Here is a 16,840-nt window from a genome sequence, read left to right as displayed (position 1 = left end):
CAGCCTTGCAGTGCCACGGAAGCCCTTCCACATGAGCCACGTGCCCCGTTACAGGCTCAGCCCCAGAGAGACCCCCAGTCCACGCCTGCACCTTCCCAGCTGCAGGTGGGCAGCCTCCCCACGACCCGCAGGGCAGCAGAGTGGCCACCTCATCACTGATGATCACCTCATCATCTGCTCTCAGAGCCTCTGGTTTCTCACTGGAAGGGTGAGGCCCACCATCCAGCTTCCTTGGCCGTGTCCTGTGAGCGCTGCGGGGAGAGGTGTCGGCTAAAGGTCAGACGGTACAAAGAACACCAGCCCGGGGATACCAAAACTAGCTTTAATTTGTCCAAAAGTCACATTGAGCTCCACAAAGAGTTTCCGGAGGAGCCCCAGGGTGGCCCCGCTGCTGAGCCGGCCTAGAAGTTCTCCAGCAAGGCCAGGATGCGCTTCTGCTCACTCTCCCGGAACTCTGGGCTCCGGCCGTCCCCGATGTTCTCCGCGTACTCTGGGGAGACAAAGGCAGGGTCAGGGGGAGTCTGGGGAGCAGGGGCCATCGTGGCTGGGTAATGTCGCACCTCTCCCTGAACCCTGGCGCCTGGGGGTGTGTGCCTCCAGGGGCACCCACAGCGGTGGCTGTGCCCAGAGTCCTTGGGTCCTGACCGCGAGGTCCATGGTAGACCAACTCCCTGGCCCCTGCTCGCGTTCCTCTCCAGGCCGAGCCTTCCTCCACTTAACACACACAGTGTTAACTATGGGCAGGCACTGCCCCAGAGCCGGTGGTTCTGAGTATGACCCCAACCACCAGCAGCAATGTCATGTGGGAACTTGTTAGAAATGCTGATGTCGGGAGCTCCCCAGTGGTCCAGTGGTGAGGACTCGGCACTTTCACTGCTGAAGCAGGTGTGCAGGGGAGTATGTGGGAGCGAGCGGCAGGGGGCAAGCAGAGCTGGGGCTTCAGTGGGGAGCAGACCTAGTCCCGCTGAAAGGGGAGCAGGCGGGGCGGGCATGGGGCAGGTGGGCCCCTGTCGGCACTTCCCCAGAGATGACAAGTTACGAGAGAGCTGTAAGCAGAGGAATGACATGATCTGTCTGTTCACCAGCGCTCACTCTAGCTGCCGCAAGGAAGACACAGTGAAGGGGCCAAGGGCAGAAAGAAGGGGATGTGATTTGATGGTGGTCTGGCCCAAGGTCATGGTGGAGGAGAGATGTCTTCAGATTTCAGATGTATCCTGACAGTGCCTCCAGCAGGATGGGGTGGGAGAGGAAGAGACGTGGATACTGAAGTCACCAAGAAATACAGCAGGAGAGGTGGAGATGGTGGAGAGGGTGACAGTGAGCTCGAACTCCTCCAAGGGATGAGGGCTTGTCCACACCACAAGGACGGGGGCTGGGGTACAGTCCACTGCTGCTGAGATTCAAACCAATGGGTGTTTTCTGGGAAAAAGGGAGGAGGAATAGTCTAGAGGTGCCCAGGAGAAGCCTGGAAGACCCGTCTCCCATCTTCACCAGCAGACGGCCTGTGAGAGAAAGCAGGTACCACCTGAGTGGGCCCATCCCAGGGAGACAGTTTCAGTCAGACCAGGAAGATACAGGAACTAACGTCTAGAGAGAATGGGAATGCAGGACACAATGCTGATGACAGGACATCATCAGAGCTGTAAGGTGGGAAAACGTATCCAGTTTACCTGTTACCCCAGCACAACACGTAACACTCCTTCATTTTATTCTTGAAAGTGTCCAGGCCCCCGGGTTATGTGGGCAGCTGGTTTTAGGAGGTGGGAGGGAGTGGGATATGGCACAGACATGATGTGCGGAGCTCTGGGACGAGAGGGCAGGGCTGGGTGGTGAGTGGCGCCCCGGGCTTCCTGGGGTGACTCCCACGAGCAGGGGCACAGAGCCCGGTGGACGGCAGTCCTGCTCCTCTGAGCGCTGACCGTGCCCTGCCCCTGCCCTCGGGAGATGCTGCGACATCATCAGGTTTGAATCCTGACCCTGACTCACAGTCCCAGGGGGCCTTGCATGGTCTCCCCTCTGAAAATGCATGTAAAAAGCTTAGTGATAACACATGTTTCAGAAACACCGGCTCCCTTCTCCAGCCTGCTTTGCTCAGGCCAGTAACGTCTCTCACTGCTATCCCACACAAGTCCCACCAAGTCACCTCTGACTCCCGCTCCCCTCCTCGGGCCTCTGTCTCCCGTCACAGGCCTGACTTCTGGATGATCCTCTACTTGTCCCTCCATCCAGACTGGCAGCTTTATGAAAGCAGGGGCTTTTGCCTCACTTTCAGCTAAATTCCCAGCAGAGCCGGGTTGACAGCCAACTCCTGGCTGTTTAGTGAATGAACTCCCAGAGCAGTGAATCAGGACGAGTACCTGCGTGTCTGCCCCCAGCCCCCTGTCTGGGGTGGCCAGAGGTGGAACAATAGAAAACTCTCCTGCAAAAGGCATCTGCATAATAAAACATCTGCAGATCCAAGTCTGACAAAGACTGGGGAAAGGAGGAAAGCCTGCAAACCTCCCCCACCCCCTCCCCCCTCCCCCAACCTCCTTCCCCCACCGTGCTGGGGCAACCCTCTTGCTCCTGCCACTTTTGCATGTCTCCGTCCTCTTTATGACTCTGGACATGTGCCGGAAGAGGCGATACGGGATTCAGACATGTGCCAGCTGTGTGTCCCTCCTCTCCTGAAATCATCCTCTCCTGTGAGGCCCATCCATCACCTCCAACAGCAAATGGCTGTGATTCCTTCCATGAAGGCTCCTTAAAGGGAGGGCTGGGGTGATGGGAGAACAGGAAGTGGGTGGTGGGAGAAGGCTCTGGCCTGGTATCTTTTTACTCTCATGTGAATGATCTAGCCGCTGCCCCAGGAGAGAGAGAAATGACCATTATAGCATTTAATACCCTCAAAGGCCTGGCCTGAAAGCAAGAATCTTAATGGACTGAACTAACACTTTGTTCTCCTAATGGATTCTCAGACCCAGGAGAGAAGGAAGTGAGACACAGCCTGATCCTTTGGGGCAATGCTTTTCCAAGAAAAGCCAGCTTCCCTGGAGGGACCTTATTGCTTTCCAGGGATGCGGAGAGTACAGCACCAATGTCTGTATCAGTCCCCTTGCTGAATCGCCGCTACCAAGGCTGTAAAAAAAAACGCCTGCCACCACGGTACACAGAACACCCGTCAACGGACAAGTCTCCTTGGATGCTCCACATGCGGAGAAGGAGGAAACAGTCAGATTACCTGCTCTCTGGAGACGGGCTGTGAAGAAGGGAGTAAAATGAGGAAGAGGGGCTGTCCTGCACAGAGTGGAATGGGACCTCACACGTGGGCAACACTGTTGATGTGCCAGGCATTTATATATGTTGTCTCACTGAATCTTTGCAGCAATCCTACAAGGCAAAGAGCACCTTCTCTGTTTACAGATGGGGAAACTGAGGCTTATTTGAGAGCTGAAGCAACCTGCCCAGGTGCAGCATGGCAGAGGGGCTGAGATTCAAACCAAGAACATGTGCGAGAAGTCAAGAGGGCACCTCCAAAGGCACTGGGGGGCGGGGGAGCTGGTCCCGAAAGTGGCATCCTTTTCTCTAGGCAGTACCCTACCCCGCCTGTTCCCCATCCTTTGTGGAAAAAAGTCTCCAAGGCAGTCCAGCTCTGGCAGGGCATCTGGTGTCAATATCCTCATAACAGGTAAGGCTCTGGAGGGGATGTCCCGGGGTCAAGGGGCCTCAGCAATCAGAAGAGACGTGGAGTACTGGCTGGGGCCATGCTCCCTCGTGCCCGGTCACTAAATGTCAGGGCTGACAGGGCTCTCAGAAATGTACAGCAACCCAGAGGGACAGGTGAGCGGCCAGGGGCCCACAGCGAGCCGGCCCTAGAAGCAGACCTGACAAGCCCTGAGTGCTCTCCCACTGGCCCTGGCAGCTGGTACCAGCTGTGCACCTCACATCTCACCCTCCACCCCTGACCCTGACTTGTTCTTTGTTTCCAGAGTGGAATCCTATTTGGAGCAAACCGTGGTGGTGCCAGCTACCTCCGGTTATTATGGCTGCTGCAGCAGTTTATAAATATTGAACAGATCCCTCCCAGAGGTCTTGGGAAAGAGTTCTCTTTGCTGTGTGTGTGTAAGAAAGGGAGAGACTGGAGGGGAAAAAAGAGATGCTAGATGAAGGGACAACTTCGGGGTTAGGGAGAGGGAGGGGGAGAGAGTGAGTCGGTCTAGAGAGTGAGAAAGACGGGGCAGATACATCCACTCCCTTCTCTCCTTCCCCAGCATTTTCAAATGCTCTTATAATAAAGGCTTTGATTGAGCTTAGAAACAGGCAGCAGCGTTGAACGCATACATATTAAAGCAAACTTTAGACAGCAGGTTTACTGTTCAGACATGGAATCTGAGCTATTCTGTTTATGTTAAGAGGGAGAGGGAGGGGTACCCCGACTGGAAGACGGGGAAGAACTGTTGTCCAGGACGCAGACTGGGACCGGCGCTCACAAGCCCGGTTCAGATCCCTGGACCTTCAGCCTTAAATGCTCACCTCTGAAAAAGTGCAGGAGGAAGGGTGAGTGGGGAGAAGAGGAATGTCAGCATTTTTACACTGATAACCCTTGAAGACATAGAAATAATAATGAAATAGAAACTAGGAGAGTAAGGCCCTTGAGGTCTAACAGAGATTCCTCAGCGACAAGGATAGATGCGGAAGGACTAACGTGGCTTCTCTGGAGGAGAATGTTGTGCTGGGGCTGCAAGTGGGGGTGTAAGTTTCATCAGGGACATCATGACAGTGCAACTTACTTAAGGAGAAACAGAAGGAAGCTTATTCTTTGCTTACGATGCTAACAGGGTCACATCCCCATGGACTGTTTTCCCACAGACATTTCAGCTGTCTGGAAAAGCACCACCACCCCGCCTGCCCCACCAGGCCTTGAAGAGTGAGGTCTGGGTTGGGCTTTCCTGACTGCCTCTGAGTCCAGGCTGTTGCCAGCACCGGTGAAAGGATGAGGGCAGGGAAGGGAAGGAAGGAATCTGCATTTACTGAGCAAGTATTCTGTCCCAGGTCCCCAGCTGCATCTCTATCTCAGCCATCCTTGGGGGCAATCTTCACTTTCCGTGTGCTTTTTACAGAGGAGGAAACCCAGGCTCACACATGTTATCTACTAACTTACCCCAAGTTACAGAGAGCCAGAATCCTGCTGGATTGTGCATCTCAGTTCTACCTCTTCCCACGTAAGCTGGGACTCAAGCCACACCAGTAAAGGTAGCTAATGTCATCAGACACTTATCATGTGCCAACATGGAAGCCCTTTACTGCAGAACCTCATCTAATTCTCACAGCAAACTTTGGAGGCGGGTTATCCATCTCCATCTTATAGATGCAGGAACTGCTTGGGGGGAGGGCACGTAGCTGCCCGAGGTTAAAGAGGCCCCTCTTCAGGATCCTTTCCCATCTCCCTAAATCCTAGAGGCTCCAGCAGCAAAGGCCTGGTGGAAGTCACACACACACGAACATGTCATCAAAGAGAAATCCCAGCAGCTTCTGTAGCTTGCAAATCACAGAGGCCAAGCTCAGGTTACCAAGCGCTCCAAATTAATACGGAACACATGTTTAGGAGCTCCTGAGAAAGGACTTCAAGCCATAAGGAACACAAGCAAATCAAAGGGCCAGGAGCCAATCTCTGAAAGCGTTCTGAAGTCTTTGGCTCAGACTTTTCACCACCACTGAGAGTTTTTTGAGTCAGTAATCCTCTAAGCTTTCCTCTGCCAAACAGCCTACCACCACATGGTCTTAACTTTCACCAGTGACTGAAACATTCAAGAGATTCACTGGAGGCTTCCACAGTAAGCCCTGGCACAAGTATTTATACTCAAAGTATTTCCAGGTCACAGGTCCTACTCCACATCCAACGAGGGGACCACTCAGTGTACCCCTGTGTCTACCTATGGAGGTGTCAGGTTTCGAGAAGCCACGTTCTTATTTAGTCATCAGCTTCATGGGGACAGAACATGCAAGGGTGGCTGCCAGAGGCTAGGGGAGGGGGGAATGGGGAGTGAAGGGTTTAATGGGTACAGCCTTTCAATTCTGCTGAAATGAAAGTAAGTTCTGTGGACAGGTGATGGTGATGGCTGCGATGGTTAAGATGGTAACTCCTGTGCATGTTTTACAATTAAAAAACAAAAACAAGCACCTCTTCTTGCAGCCTCTCTGGGTCTTCAGGCTCTCTCTCCATCTCCTGCAGAATTAACTATGCTTTCTTGATTCCCACTCCATCTCTTAGCACTGACTTCAGTCTGCTTTGTGTAGCGATTATTTATTCTTCATGTGATGGGACTGAATCCCCCTGGGGACAGGGTCTCCTTGGTGTGTCTAGGGAGCCCACCGAGTGCCCTGTGATGCCGCTGGGTGCTCTGAAAAGATTGCCACCCTGAATTTTCTTTCTTGAAATGCTTGAGGAGTGTATCAGCCAACTGGTTAGAGCTTTCCTTTCTGCCAGATGGAAAGACCGACTTAGTCTGGATCCAGTTTTCCTGCATTAAGAGCGACTCGGGTAATGCCGCTTAACCTCCGCAGGTCCTGGCTTCCTTGTGGGCACAATGGAGAGTGTAATCCTGCTTTTAGGGCTTTTGTGAGAACCGGAGAACAAACATTAGAAGCCTGGCACAGAGGATGTGCTTGGGAGTGACCACTCTACCTACTGTGACCCTGATTTCAGGAACACCACAAAGAAGCCTGAAGTGCATCCCCAGTAAACATTAGCCGAGCCCCTTCTCTGTGGCATGCGTGGCCTAGGCACCAGAAGATAAAAGGCAGGACCACTGTCACTGCCCGTGTGGAGCACGTGGTCCTTCTCTAGTACGGAGACCGCTGCCCCCCAGGTGGGTGCCACAGGCCTCGGGCCAGAGCGGCTACCCGCTCAGGGAAGGCTGGACTTCAGGAGCACTGAGTATGCAGCCTGCAGACCGAGGCACTTTAATGAGCCATCAATTATTTCTAGCTCTCGTGGCACCCCCAGTACAAAAGGAGGGAGGGAAACTGTGAGAAAGGGGACAGAAATAAAATGGGAAGAGTCCCCTGCCGGGCCTGCCTCATCAGCGTTTTCCTGAGACCCCAAGGGATCCATCAGCTGTCATCCTGCCAGCAAAACTTGGGAAATATGTAGGCCATAAAATCAAAGAAAAAAGCTTGCATCTAATTAGTATGATAAAAAAAAAAAAAGGGAAGCAACCCAAACCGAAAAACAAAATTAAAATCAAAGAGGACAGACTGATGAGCTGGTTTTCTTTATGAGGCTTTGTTTTTTTGTGCATTTTGATGGAATGAAGGCTGGGGGAGGGAGTGAAGGCTTTTAAAAGGTGGGCCTAAAAGCAGAAGCCCAGCCATCGCCCCCGACCTAGTCCCGTGGTAGCCTCACCCCTTTTCAACCTCAGCACTGTCTGGAGAGTGCTTGCTGGACCGCATTCACAGGCTGAGGTGGACCGTGGTACAGCTCTGCCACCCAACACCGCAGACAGACGGGTTCCTGGGGCCAGTGTGAGCCCTTTATTATAACCTTAGCCTTCCATCTGGAGAGAACGCTTTTTTTTTTTGTTTGTTTTTTGTGGTCAGCATCCTCTGAGGACATCTTTGACCTGGGCAGTGGCATCTGATTCCCTGGCTTTAAATATCACCTCCCTTGTAAAGACTTACAGTTGTCCAAACTAGCACTTTTCCTGCCCGAATGAGAATGTCTGCTCTCTGCTGGCCAACAAAGGGGTGCAGGCACTGCCTGTCCCCCCAAACTCACCGTGTACCCAACAGAACTTGAGAGCCTTGTCCAGAAACACTCCCAACCCCACCTGATGCTCCAGCCTCCCGCATCCCTGCGTGGCCTCCCCTGATGGGGGAGACCCTGTATGAAGGCCACTGACGTCCTGTTCCAACTCAGGCCTCTGCTCCCACTGCCTGGGATATGCTTCCCCCTCCCTGGACACCCTTCCCAGTCCTGAGAGCATCCTCTCTCTTCCCTGGGATTCCCGGGCGTGGCCTGTGCCTCCATTACTGCCTCCTTATCACTCCTTTAACACTCTGTTCACAACTTCAACACAGCACTTATCACGTTATAATTAGTTTCAAGTCTTTCTCCCACTAGACCATGAACCCTTAGGACAGGGATCTTGCTGATTCTTCCCTGTCTCTCTAGTCCTGGATACAGAGCCTGGCACCCAGCAATACTGGCTGAGTAGTTGCTGAAGCATGTATTCTGTTTGGCTCAGTGGTAAAGAATCTGCCTACCAAACAGGAGACGTGGGTTCGATCCTGGGTGGGGAAGACCCCCTGGAGAAGGAAATGGCAACCCACGCCAGCATTCTTGCCCGGATAATCTCATGGACAGAGGAGCCTGGCGGGCTAAGGTTCTTGGGGTTGCAGAGAGTCAGACAGGACTTAGCGACTAAACCATGTCCCCCCAAAAGACTAAAAACTCTATGAGGGCAGGAGCTGTGTGACACCTCAGTAGTACAGTATTAGCACTGTGCTGAGCCCTGAGGAGTCTCAGTAAATATCTGCCAATTTAAATGCACACAAGGGTAGGGCTGAATTCAACAACGTTTAAAATATTCCCTGGGTGTCCACTATGCGCCTGGCATTGCTCTAGGTGCTGAGGAGACACGGGGATCAAGCCAATGGCCCTGCATCACGGAGCTTACATTTTAATGCATGAGACACACAGAACAAGTAAACAGAGACATAAATAAAAATAATTACAGACTGTGATAAGGGCTAGGAAAGAAAGAAACACGCCGCTATGATGGGAAATAACAGACGGAGAGAAGTGGATTGATTCCGGATTGAGGCTGGAGGCAGGAATGGCAGATTTACTAAGGGACTGGCTGTGAAGGGGGCTGGAGAGAGAGCTGAAGGGCCGGACCTGGGTCTGGAAGGAGGGACCTGAGAGCCTGGACAGTGGGGGAAAGAAAGCGACTGGGGAGAGGAACAAGAGTGGTGGCATGAACGCAGCATCTGTGTAGGCTGTTCACCTGCTCACCCGGCCAGACAATCAACAAATGTGTACTCAGCACCCAGTATGCGCCCAGCACTTTAACAGGCACTCGGGAATAAATCGGGCTCTAAGGGGCACTGAGGCTGGCTCGCAACAACTGAAAATCCTGAATAACCTCGGGTACACACGTTAGGATGTCAGGAAGAAAAGCATCCCCCTACTAGCTGTTAAAAACACTCTTCCTTTCTCAGAAGATCACTATTTTGATCGTGGGGATGGAGGTGCAGGGAGAAGCTTAAATGCAAGACAGCAGAGCTGAGAGTCACAAAAAGTTCTAATTGAACGTGTGGGCATTGAAAATGAATGTCCTTTAGAGGCTGGGCTTTCTCATCGCCGCAGCCGCACCTGAGGGAGGAGGCGGCGTGACACCTGAAGCAGTAACTCACGCGACTGTGACACTGACGGGGAGAAGGGAGCACCCAGGATGCCACTACGGGAGACACTAGGTGAGGCTCATGAACGGGTTCCCCCTTTCCTTTTTCTCAGGGGGAAGACAATAAATTCCAGTGCCTCATAGGCTCCATCTGCAAAATGGGCACAAGATTTACCATCCCCACGCGCCGGGAAGTGCAGTTATGATCATGTGGCTTCCAGTCCTAGGTTTTCACCCACACGGTTTCTTTGTTTTGGAATGTCTAAGACCCAGCTCAATGTTCCTACTCCCACACAGCTTCCCATGGGATATTAGTCCTGCCTCACTTGTAACACTGCTGACGATAGTTATCATCACATTTCATAATACTCACAATAGCATTTACCAAGCAAATAGCAAATACTCGGCTAGCATTTACCAAGAACTTATGAACTGGAGATACTTTCCATACATCATCTCATTTAATCCTTTTACCTATGCTAGGAGGTCTCTGAGCAATTGGATATCTTGCCTGATGTAGCACCGCAAACAGAAGGAACAGGATTCACTTCCAGGAGCCAGATCCCAGAACCCAGGGCTCTTAACGTCTCCTCACTCTATTATATATATCATTTATCTTCACATTTCATCTCCCACCTGTAATGGGAGTTATAAGCCACTTATCCGCACACCCTTCAAGTAAATCTAGCCTAATTCCTCAGCTAAGAAGTGGGCAGAACGAGGGTCAGAGAGAGACACGATGTGGCTGTGGTCCCGTCCACCATGACTCTGAACTCTGGTGTTATCAGTAAAGTCCAGCACAGGCTCCCGCTGCCACGTGGGCTGGTCTGTGCTGAGTGGTCCAAGGGCGGGCGCTGCACCACAAAGCTGACTGAGAGCTTGCTCACCGACCAGGGGCCTCCCGGGAGCCGCTCCAGCTGAGTCAGGTCCAGCCAAAGAGGCAACAGTGTTTGAGGGGCCCGCTGGGCAAGGTGAAGGAAATTCACCCGAGCATTTCCTGTGTGCTGGCCACTAGGCTGGATGCTGTCATGTAGCATCTCATGAACTTTTCCAAATTTCTTCTAGATCTCGCTCACACAGCTGGGGGAAGGCAGAGCTAGCACTGGAAAGCATGCATGCTTTTTCTCCTGCCTCAAACTCACTTCTTTCTGCCTTAATTCCAGGTAGTTCTTATTAGTTTTTTTTTTTTCCCCTAAGAAAGCAATTTCCTTTCACTACATGCAGTTTGGACCTGGATTTTTGTGTGTTTGTGTGTGTGTGTGTCTTAATTTCCAATCCCCAGTGCTTCTTGTTTGTGTTTTTAAAATTCTGGAAGTGGAGAATCAGAGGCAGAGATTAACTAGGTTAGTCTTTGGTATTCTGACAGGATGATCTGGACACAGACCGAACTGGACAACACACTTAAGCCTGCAGTGCAGAGAATGCTACGCACCAAATTCCAGGCATATAGACACAGATGGAAAGAAAGCATCATCTAATTAATTCCCTGGAGCCCCAGACACAAGCAACATCCAACTCACCCTTGATGATGTGCCTGACGATTTTGATGGAGCTTCCACGCATATTCAGGATCTGGTGAACCCTCTGGCGAATCTAATAAGGAAAAGAAAGAGTGGACAGAGAAAGAAAGAGCATCGTTTGTCCTGGTAGACATCAGAATACATCACATTGGAAGTATTCAGTTCACCCCCATCCCTGAGAAAGAGGCCCCACGGAGAGTGAAGGAATTCAAGGAGTGTGTGATCCACTTCCTTCTTTGAGAGACTCTCCCCTAAGCCAGTGGCAGGCAAGGAGGCAGGGATGGATGGGCCCACCCAGGGCAGCCCCTCCTACCTGGGGCACGTTGGCATTGCAGATCTCTGCCATGATGTAGCAGATGTGCTGGAGGACAAAGAGCCCAGCATCCAAGCGCCGGAGGTAGAACTCATCCTCGATGTCATTGTCTATGATCTCTCCACGCCGGACCATGTCCTAGAAAGGAATGAACATTGGGGAACAAAAGTCAGACGGTGAGTGGAGGAGGAAAGAATAGGTTTCTAGTCCTCTCACGATTCACAAAAGAATAGTAACGACAACTACAACAACAAAAGAAAACCACTCTGCCTTCATTTGCCTCCTGCTCGTCTCCTTATTCTAAAGCATCTTACGTTCTCATTGTTAACGGACTAGAGGCTCACGGAGTCAAGACTAAAGTCCATTATTTTGTCTATACAATGACTCAAGGCCAAAATGATCTCATCCACACACTCAACCTGAAAAAATAAGCTGATGGGGACATAAATCTATATATCTGCTTCTACTCATTCTTTACTCTTTGGTTCCCGCCTCCATCAGTAACCTCTCTACAAGATATACTTAACTCTCTTTTTCTTCCAAATTAAATTAACCTAGGGAGGAGAGGTCCACTTTCTCTATATCTGTTTTGGTGCCCTTCTGACGGTGCAGGTACCCATTCTACGTGTCCCTTTTGGCTTATATTTCGTTAGATACAAAACACCAACCTTTCCGTTTCATTCCACGAGTTCAATACTTCCTCAAGGTCAAAGAGCTAATCTCTTTCCTCTTTAGGGAGTCTCTTTCCTAAAGTTTTGTAACCCAGACGTATCAGACTTGCTCTCCCCATATATATTCTTATATAGTTGATTGTTTAAAAAACAAACCTAGCTTATCCAGATACAATTGATGTACCGTAGTATTCAACCATTTAAAGCAACAGTTCTGCCTGTAGTCAGTTATGCAACCACCACCACAGTCACTGCGGCGTATTTTCATTCCACTCCACCCCAAAGCCCCCCATCCAGAGGATTACCACCTCTGCCGAGATAGCTCTTCTTCCCGTCTCAGGGCATTTATGCCTTGCTTCCTAAGGGTTCTGGGATATCTCTCATGCCAACACTATAAAGCAACCTCTCCTACAGAGCCTTCCCTGATCATTTAAGGATAACAAAAGTCCTTTCCAAAATTCCGGACAGCACCCTTGCAGGCCACTCCACGGCACGCTGTCTTCTGGCCCACCATATCCACACTGATTTCAGTTACCATCAGCTCCCTGTTTCTATAACTCCCTCTGTTTCATGAGGGTGGGCTGTGAGCTCTGTGCAAGTGGGGACTGAATTCTGTCTTTACATCCCCGGCTCAGTAAACATCCACGCGGTGAATGAGAGGAAAGAGACATAACTGCTTCAGGCTGTCAAGAGTCGGAACTGGGTGAGGGACTCGTTCTGCACGACTAGCAGATTGGTCTAAGAAGACAGGTGCTTGAATACATGCTTCTGATGACAACAATCCATTTCTTAATTCTGTCAGTGGTTTTACGGCCATGGTTCCCTCTGACAATTCAGGCACCTGTCACTGATGGAAGCCCTGGGGACCCTGCTTTCCACTCTCCCAAACTCGAAGGACTTACCACCGTGGTCATCAATCTCCAACCAGCATCCTTCAGAGACTATTTAGACGCAGATAACGCGCTTCTTTATTTGCCCAGGGGGCCTGCCTGTAGCTACTTTTCATCTTGTTCCTAAAGGCCTCTGTCTGGGAGGCAAAAGAAGGCTCTAGGTTTGCCAGGCCCGGCGCTGCCTGGTAAAGCACTGCCACTAATTCAGAGTGTTGTGTAGTAGCAAGTTCCTTGGTGATCTGGTGATAGTGTTAATAGTCATGAGGTAGTCACGGAGCACCGGACTGATGTCCAAGGAGTTTAAAAATAGAAGGGCCTCTTCAGCTTCTCATTTGTTCATAATCATAGCTTCCTGCTCCACAACTCCTAAGTGTTCAACAGCTGGGGGCACAGGAAGGAAAATTACTCTTTGACTTCCACTCATGCAAAAAGCATTTGCGGCTAATACTTCACATTTCTATAATGCGGTGGAGTTTAAAGTGTTATTATATATATGGTCCTTATTACCAAATTTAAAGTGAGCAGGGAAGGGATATTAATCCCATTGTACAAATTAGAATCCAAGGCACACAGAGGTTAAGTAAGTTGTTCATAATTACATAATTATCATTTCCTCGAATATGGACTCCCCAGGGACAGGAATCCTGTCTGATTCATCTCTGAGGTGGAAATGATTAACATGAAGCGGTGTGCTCAGATCCGGACCCTGCTTAACTGCCCTGTGGCAAGAACACCATTCCAAGCACTGAGTTAAGGCAGAGAAAGGAGTAAGAATGAAGCTAAGGGGATGTGCTGGTCTTAGTCACCAAGGAGCTGCCAGTCTGACTGGGAAGATCACAGCAACACATCAAATGATCAAAAAGTAAAGGGATACAGTTCGTCTACAAGTTTAAAGTAATTACAAGTGGTGGGTGCTAATCAGGGTTGGTTATAAGACACTGGGAAGAAGTGACTTTTGGATAAGGCTTCAAGGCTTCTGACCGGCAGACGCAGTAGGACAGATGACTTAAGAATGAAGGCAGAGACTCCCCTGGCGGTCCAGGGGCTACGACTCTGTGCTCCCAAGACAGGGGGCCCAGATTTGATCCCGGGTCAGGGAACTAGATCCCACACATGGCAACTAAGAATTTGCATGCCGCAACTAAAGATGCCATGCGCTGCAACTAAGATTGGAGATTCCGTGTGCTGCAACTACGACCCGGTGCAGCCAGAGAAATATATATTTAAAAAAAAACAACTGAAGGCATTTTTGTGGCCTGAAGCCTTATGCAAAATGCATTATGCTGTTCATACTTTCTGCTCGTTGGCCGTCCCCCAAACACACAGCATAAACAGGCCTGCCCTTCCTTTTCTGGCCCCCTCACGGTTGCTTGTAATGTTGGTACTCTTCCCACATCCCAATCTCTATCATAATATATTTAAAGTCTAAAATGTGATATTCCTTATAAAATTTTTCCTGAGATATTTAAAAACTTGTACCCTACAAAGCACCTTGCATATTACTTTCTGCAAAGCAGACTCTTGAAAAGCATTTGTGAATCTGTCAGCCAGAGAAGTGAGACAGGATGAGCTGCAGACTATGCTGTGCGGGAAAATGAATGAGGATGTGTGAACACCTGTCTGACGGACACGGTGGCTTCAAGTGTTGAGAGGTAGGCAAAGTGTACAGCTCGTAGGTTGCACAGTGTCAGCCTATATGAGAAGCAGATCAGATGGAGAAGAGAAGAGGGATGGAGGGGGAGAGAGAAGAGAGACCAATCCCTCAGTGCAAACCTGGGAACTTGGGGAGAAACATATTCATCCATCCACTGGTAAAGAACACTAGCTCAGTGTTTCTGAACACTAACTATGAACCAGCTATTATATGATGTGCTGGGGGCAGCAAAGATAAATAGGACAGTCTACAGAATCAAGGAGATTAAAGGCTAATGAAGTTAACAGGTATGAACAAACTTCTTTTTTAAATGTAGTAATGGCCATTATGAAGGACCATGCAAATTGTACTGAGTGCCAGAAGGAGAGGCTACATTTGTTTTGTTTGGGTTATCAGGAGAGTTCCAGGAAAATATAACATTTGAGCTGGATTCTGAAGAAGCATGACAAGCTGGAAACCACACTCTAAGCAGAGGGAGCAACAATAGCATGGGTCAGCTTGGCAAGGGTGGAAGTATCCCACAACAGTGGGATACCACTGTTACTAACAGAGATAGAAGGGAGTGTTTCTTTGCTTATTAGATCTTAGCTCCTGGCACATCATAGTTTTTGATTGATTACTAAATACCAGGCATTGTGTGAGGCAGTCTGAATAGTAACCATTGCCACCACCATCTACCTGCCTTGCGGGAGAAGCTTGTGTTTGCTGAGGGCTTAGTATAGTGCCAAGTGCTTTACCTACACCGACTCCATTACTTCCCACAAATACTGTGAATGAGATGCTTAGATAGCATCACTAACTCAATGGACATGACTCTGAGCAAACTCTGGGAGATAGAGGAGCCTGGCATGCTACAGTCCATCAGGACGCAAAGAGTCAAAAACGACTTAGTGGCTGAACGACGACAACAATAGGGATCATCGCCCCTATTTCCAATGAGGAAACTGACTCAGGCCGAACAACCTCCCTAAGGTTAGTGGAAAGGAGGACAGGGGACTCAAATCCAAGTCTGTGCTCTCTCTTCATGCTACCACGTCTGCAGAGGCATGACAGATTTTAGAGCTGTTTGGAGAACAAAGGAAGATACTAAATTAGAGTGGTAGAATGGCTTAGGAACAGAGCTTAGCAAAATTAAATTTCTCCAATTACGTCAGAGGTGCCCTGGTAGTTTTTCCTTTTCACACTCTTCCCGATAATCTGACCCTCTTTTAACCAGACGTACTGTACTTTCCAGTTTCTCCAAATGCTGTCATGTGGAAAGGATGGACCCAAGAGAGCACTGCCAAACCCTATTTTTTCCTCCTTCCCCAGAACTTCAAGACTCCGACAACGTTCACTTCGACATTCTACTTTTAGACATGAGGCCGCATGATTTGAAAGTGAAATTTTCAAATGCAGATCTGAGACAGGATTGCAGTTCATTTCCAGGAGAGGCATCACCATAACTGCACTGAACACACACAAAGATGAAACAGAGATTGGCTTCGAAGATGGGAGTTTCTGCCCTGACAGTTTTAGAAGCATCAGAGAAACCAGCACGGAGAGATGGTGACTGCTGTCACGACAGCACCTAATCTAGCCTGTTACAACTCTGTGGCATGGAATATTTGCTGCTGAGTGGATTCAGGGAAGGTGAGCACAAGTGTGTACCTCATGATTAAAGGGAAATTAAAAAAAAGCAAGGTGATTATGTATTATTCTGATGGAAAATAAGGAAGTTTGGGTAACAGTTGTTTAAGGCACATCTTCTTAAGTTCTGGTCTTTTTAAAAAAGAAGTAGGATGGTATGTCACCTTTATTATCCACGCCTGTCTTACTATGTGTGAACAGAGCCAACTTTTTATAAATGGATTAATGAATTTCTGGCTCCTTTTCTTGGTTTCTAAGATACTAGATAACAATTTGATCTTGTGATAAGACCTGATACTGTTCTTTGGATTTCTGAGTGTGAGGAAAAAGAGCTAGACATCTGAAAGAACTAAGCAAACGGGATCAGATCTCAACTCAAACTTACTAGGGTCCATAGGCAAGTCATTTACATTTTTTGGCCGCGGCTTCTTTGCTTGGAAACTAGAAGCCTGAACTGTATCTGCAAAGGGAAATAGGGTTCCTGAGCGCCAAGTCTAATCCACTAGAATGGCTACAGAGAACCATAGTGGCAAAGTATTGTGAGGCCAAGTTGGAGCTGAGTTGGGGAAGAACACTGAAATCTACAGGCACTGTAAACTCCAGTCTCAGGCTGGGGAGTGTACAGGGCTGACTTTTGTCTTCCCTGATTTCTTTCCCTGATCTTCCTGAAGTGTCTTTTAGCTTTGACAACCTGTGGCAAATCTAGGACTGAAGCACTTTAACAGCCAGAAGCAATGGGTTTTTGCCCACATATGGGTAAATTGATAGACTAGAGCTGTT

The 16,840-nt window shown here is 49.5% G+C and overlaps 1 protein-coding gene across 1 annotated transcript in view; it reads right to left on the bottom strand.

Annotated features, from left to right (window-relative positions):
• Positions 1–301: 301 nt before the first annotated feature.
• CTNNBL1 (catenin beta like 1) overlaps positions 302–16,840 on the bottom strand; it is a 166,729-nt gene continuing 150,190 nt past the window's right edge. Inside the window, exons 14-16 of the mRNA XM_005895997.2 lie at positions 11,217–11,354; positions 10,904–10,976; positions 302–490 (exon numbers count right to left, since the gene is read on the bottom strand). Of these exons, the coding sequence (XP_005896059.1) occupies positions 402–490; positions 10,904–10,976; positions 11,217–11,354 (300 nt within the window). The 3' untranslated portion in view covers positions 302–401. The remainder of the gene's footprint in view (positions 491–10,903; positions 10,977–11,216; positions 11,355–16,840) is intronic.

Source organism: Bos mutus, chromosome 13 (assembly GCF_027580195.1).
Source record: "Bos mutus isolate GX-2022 chromosome 13, NWIPB_WYAK_1.1, whole genome shotgun sequence".
Classification (NCBI taxonomy): domain Eukaryota; kingdom Metazoa; phylum Chordata; class Mammalia; order Artiodactyla; family Bovidae; genus Bos; species Bos mutus.
This window is presented reverse-complemented; position numbering and strand designations above follow the sequence as displayed.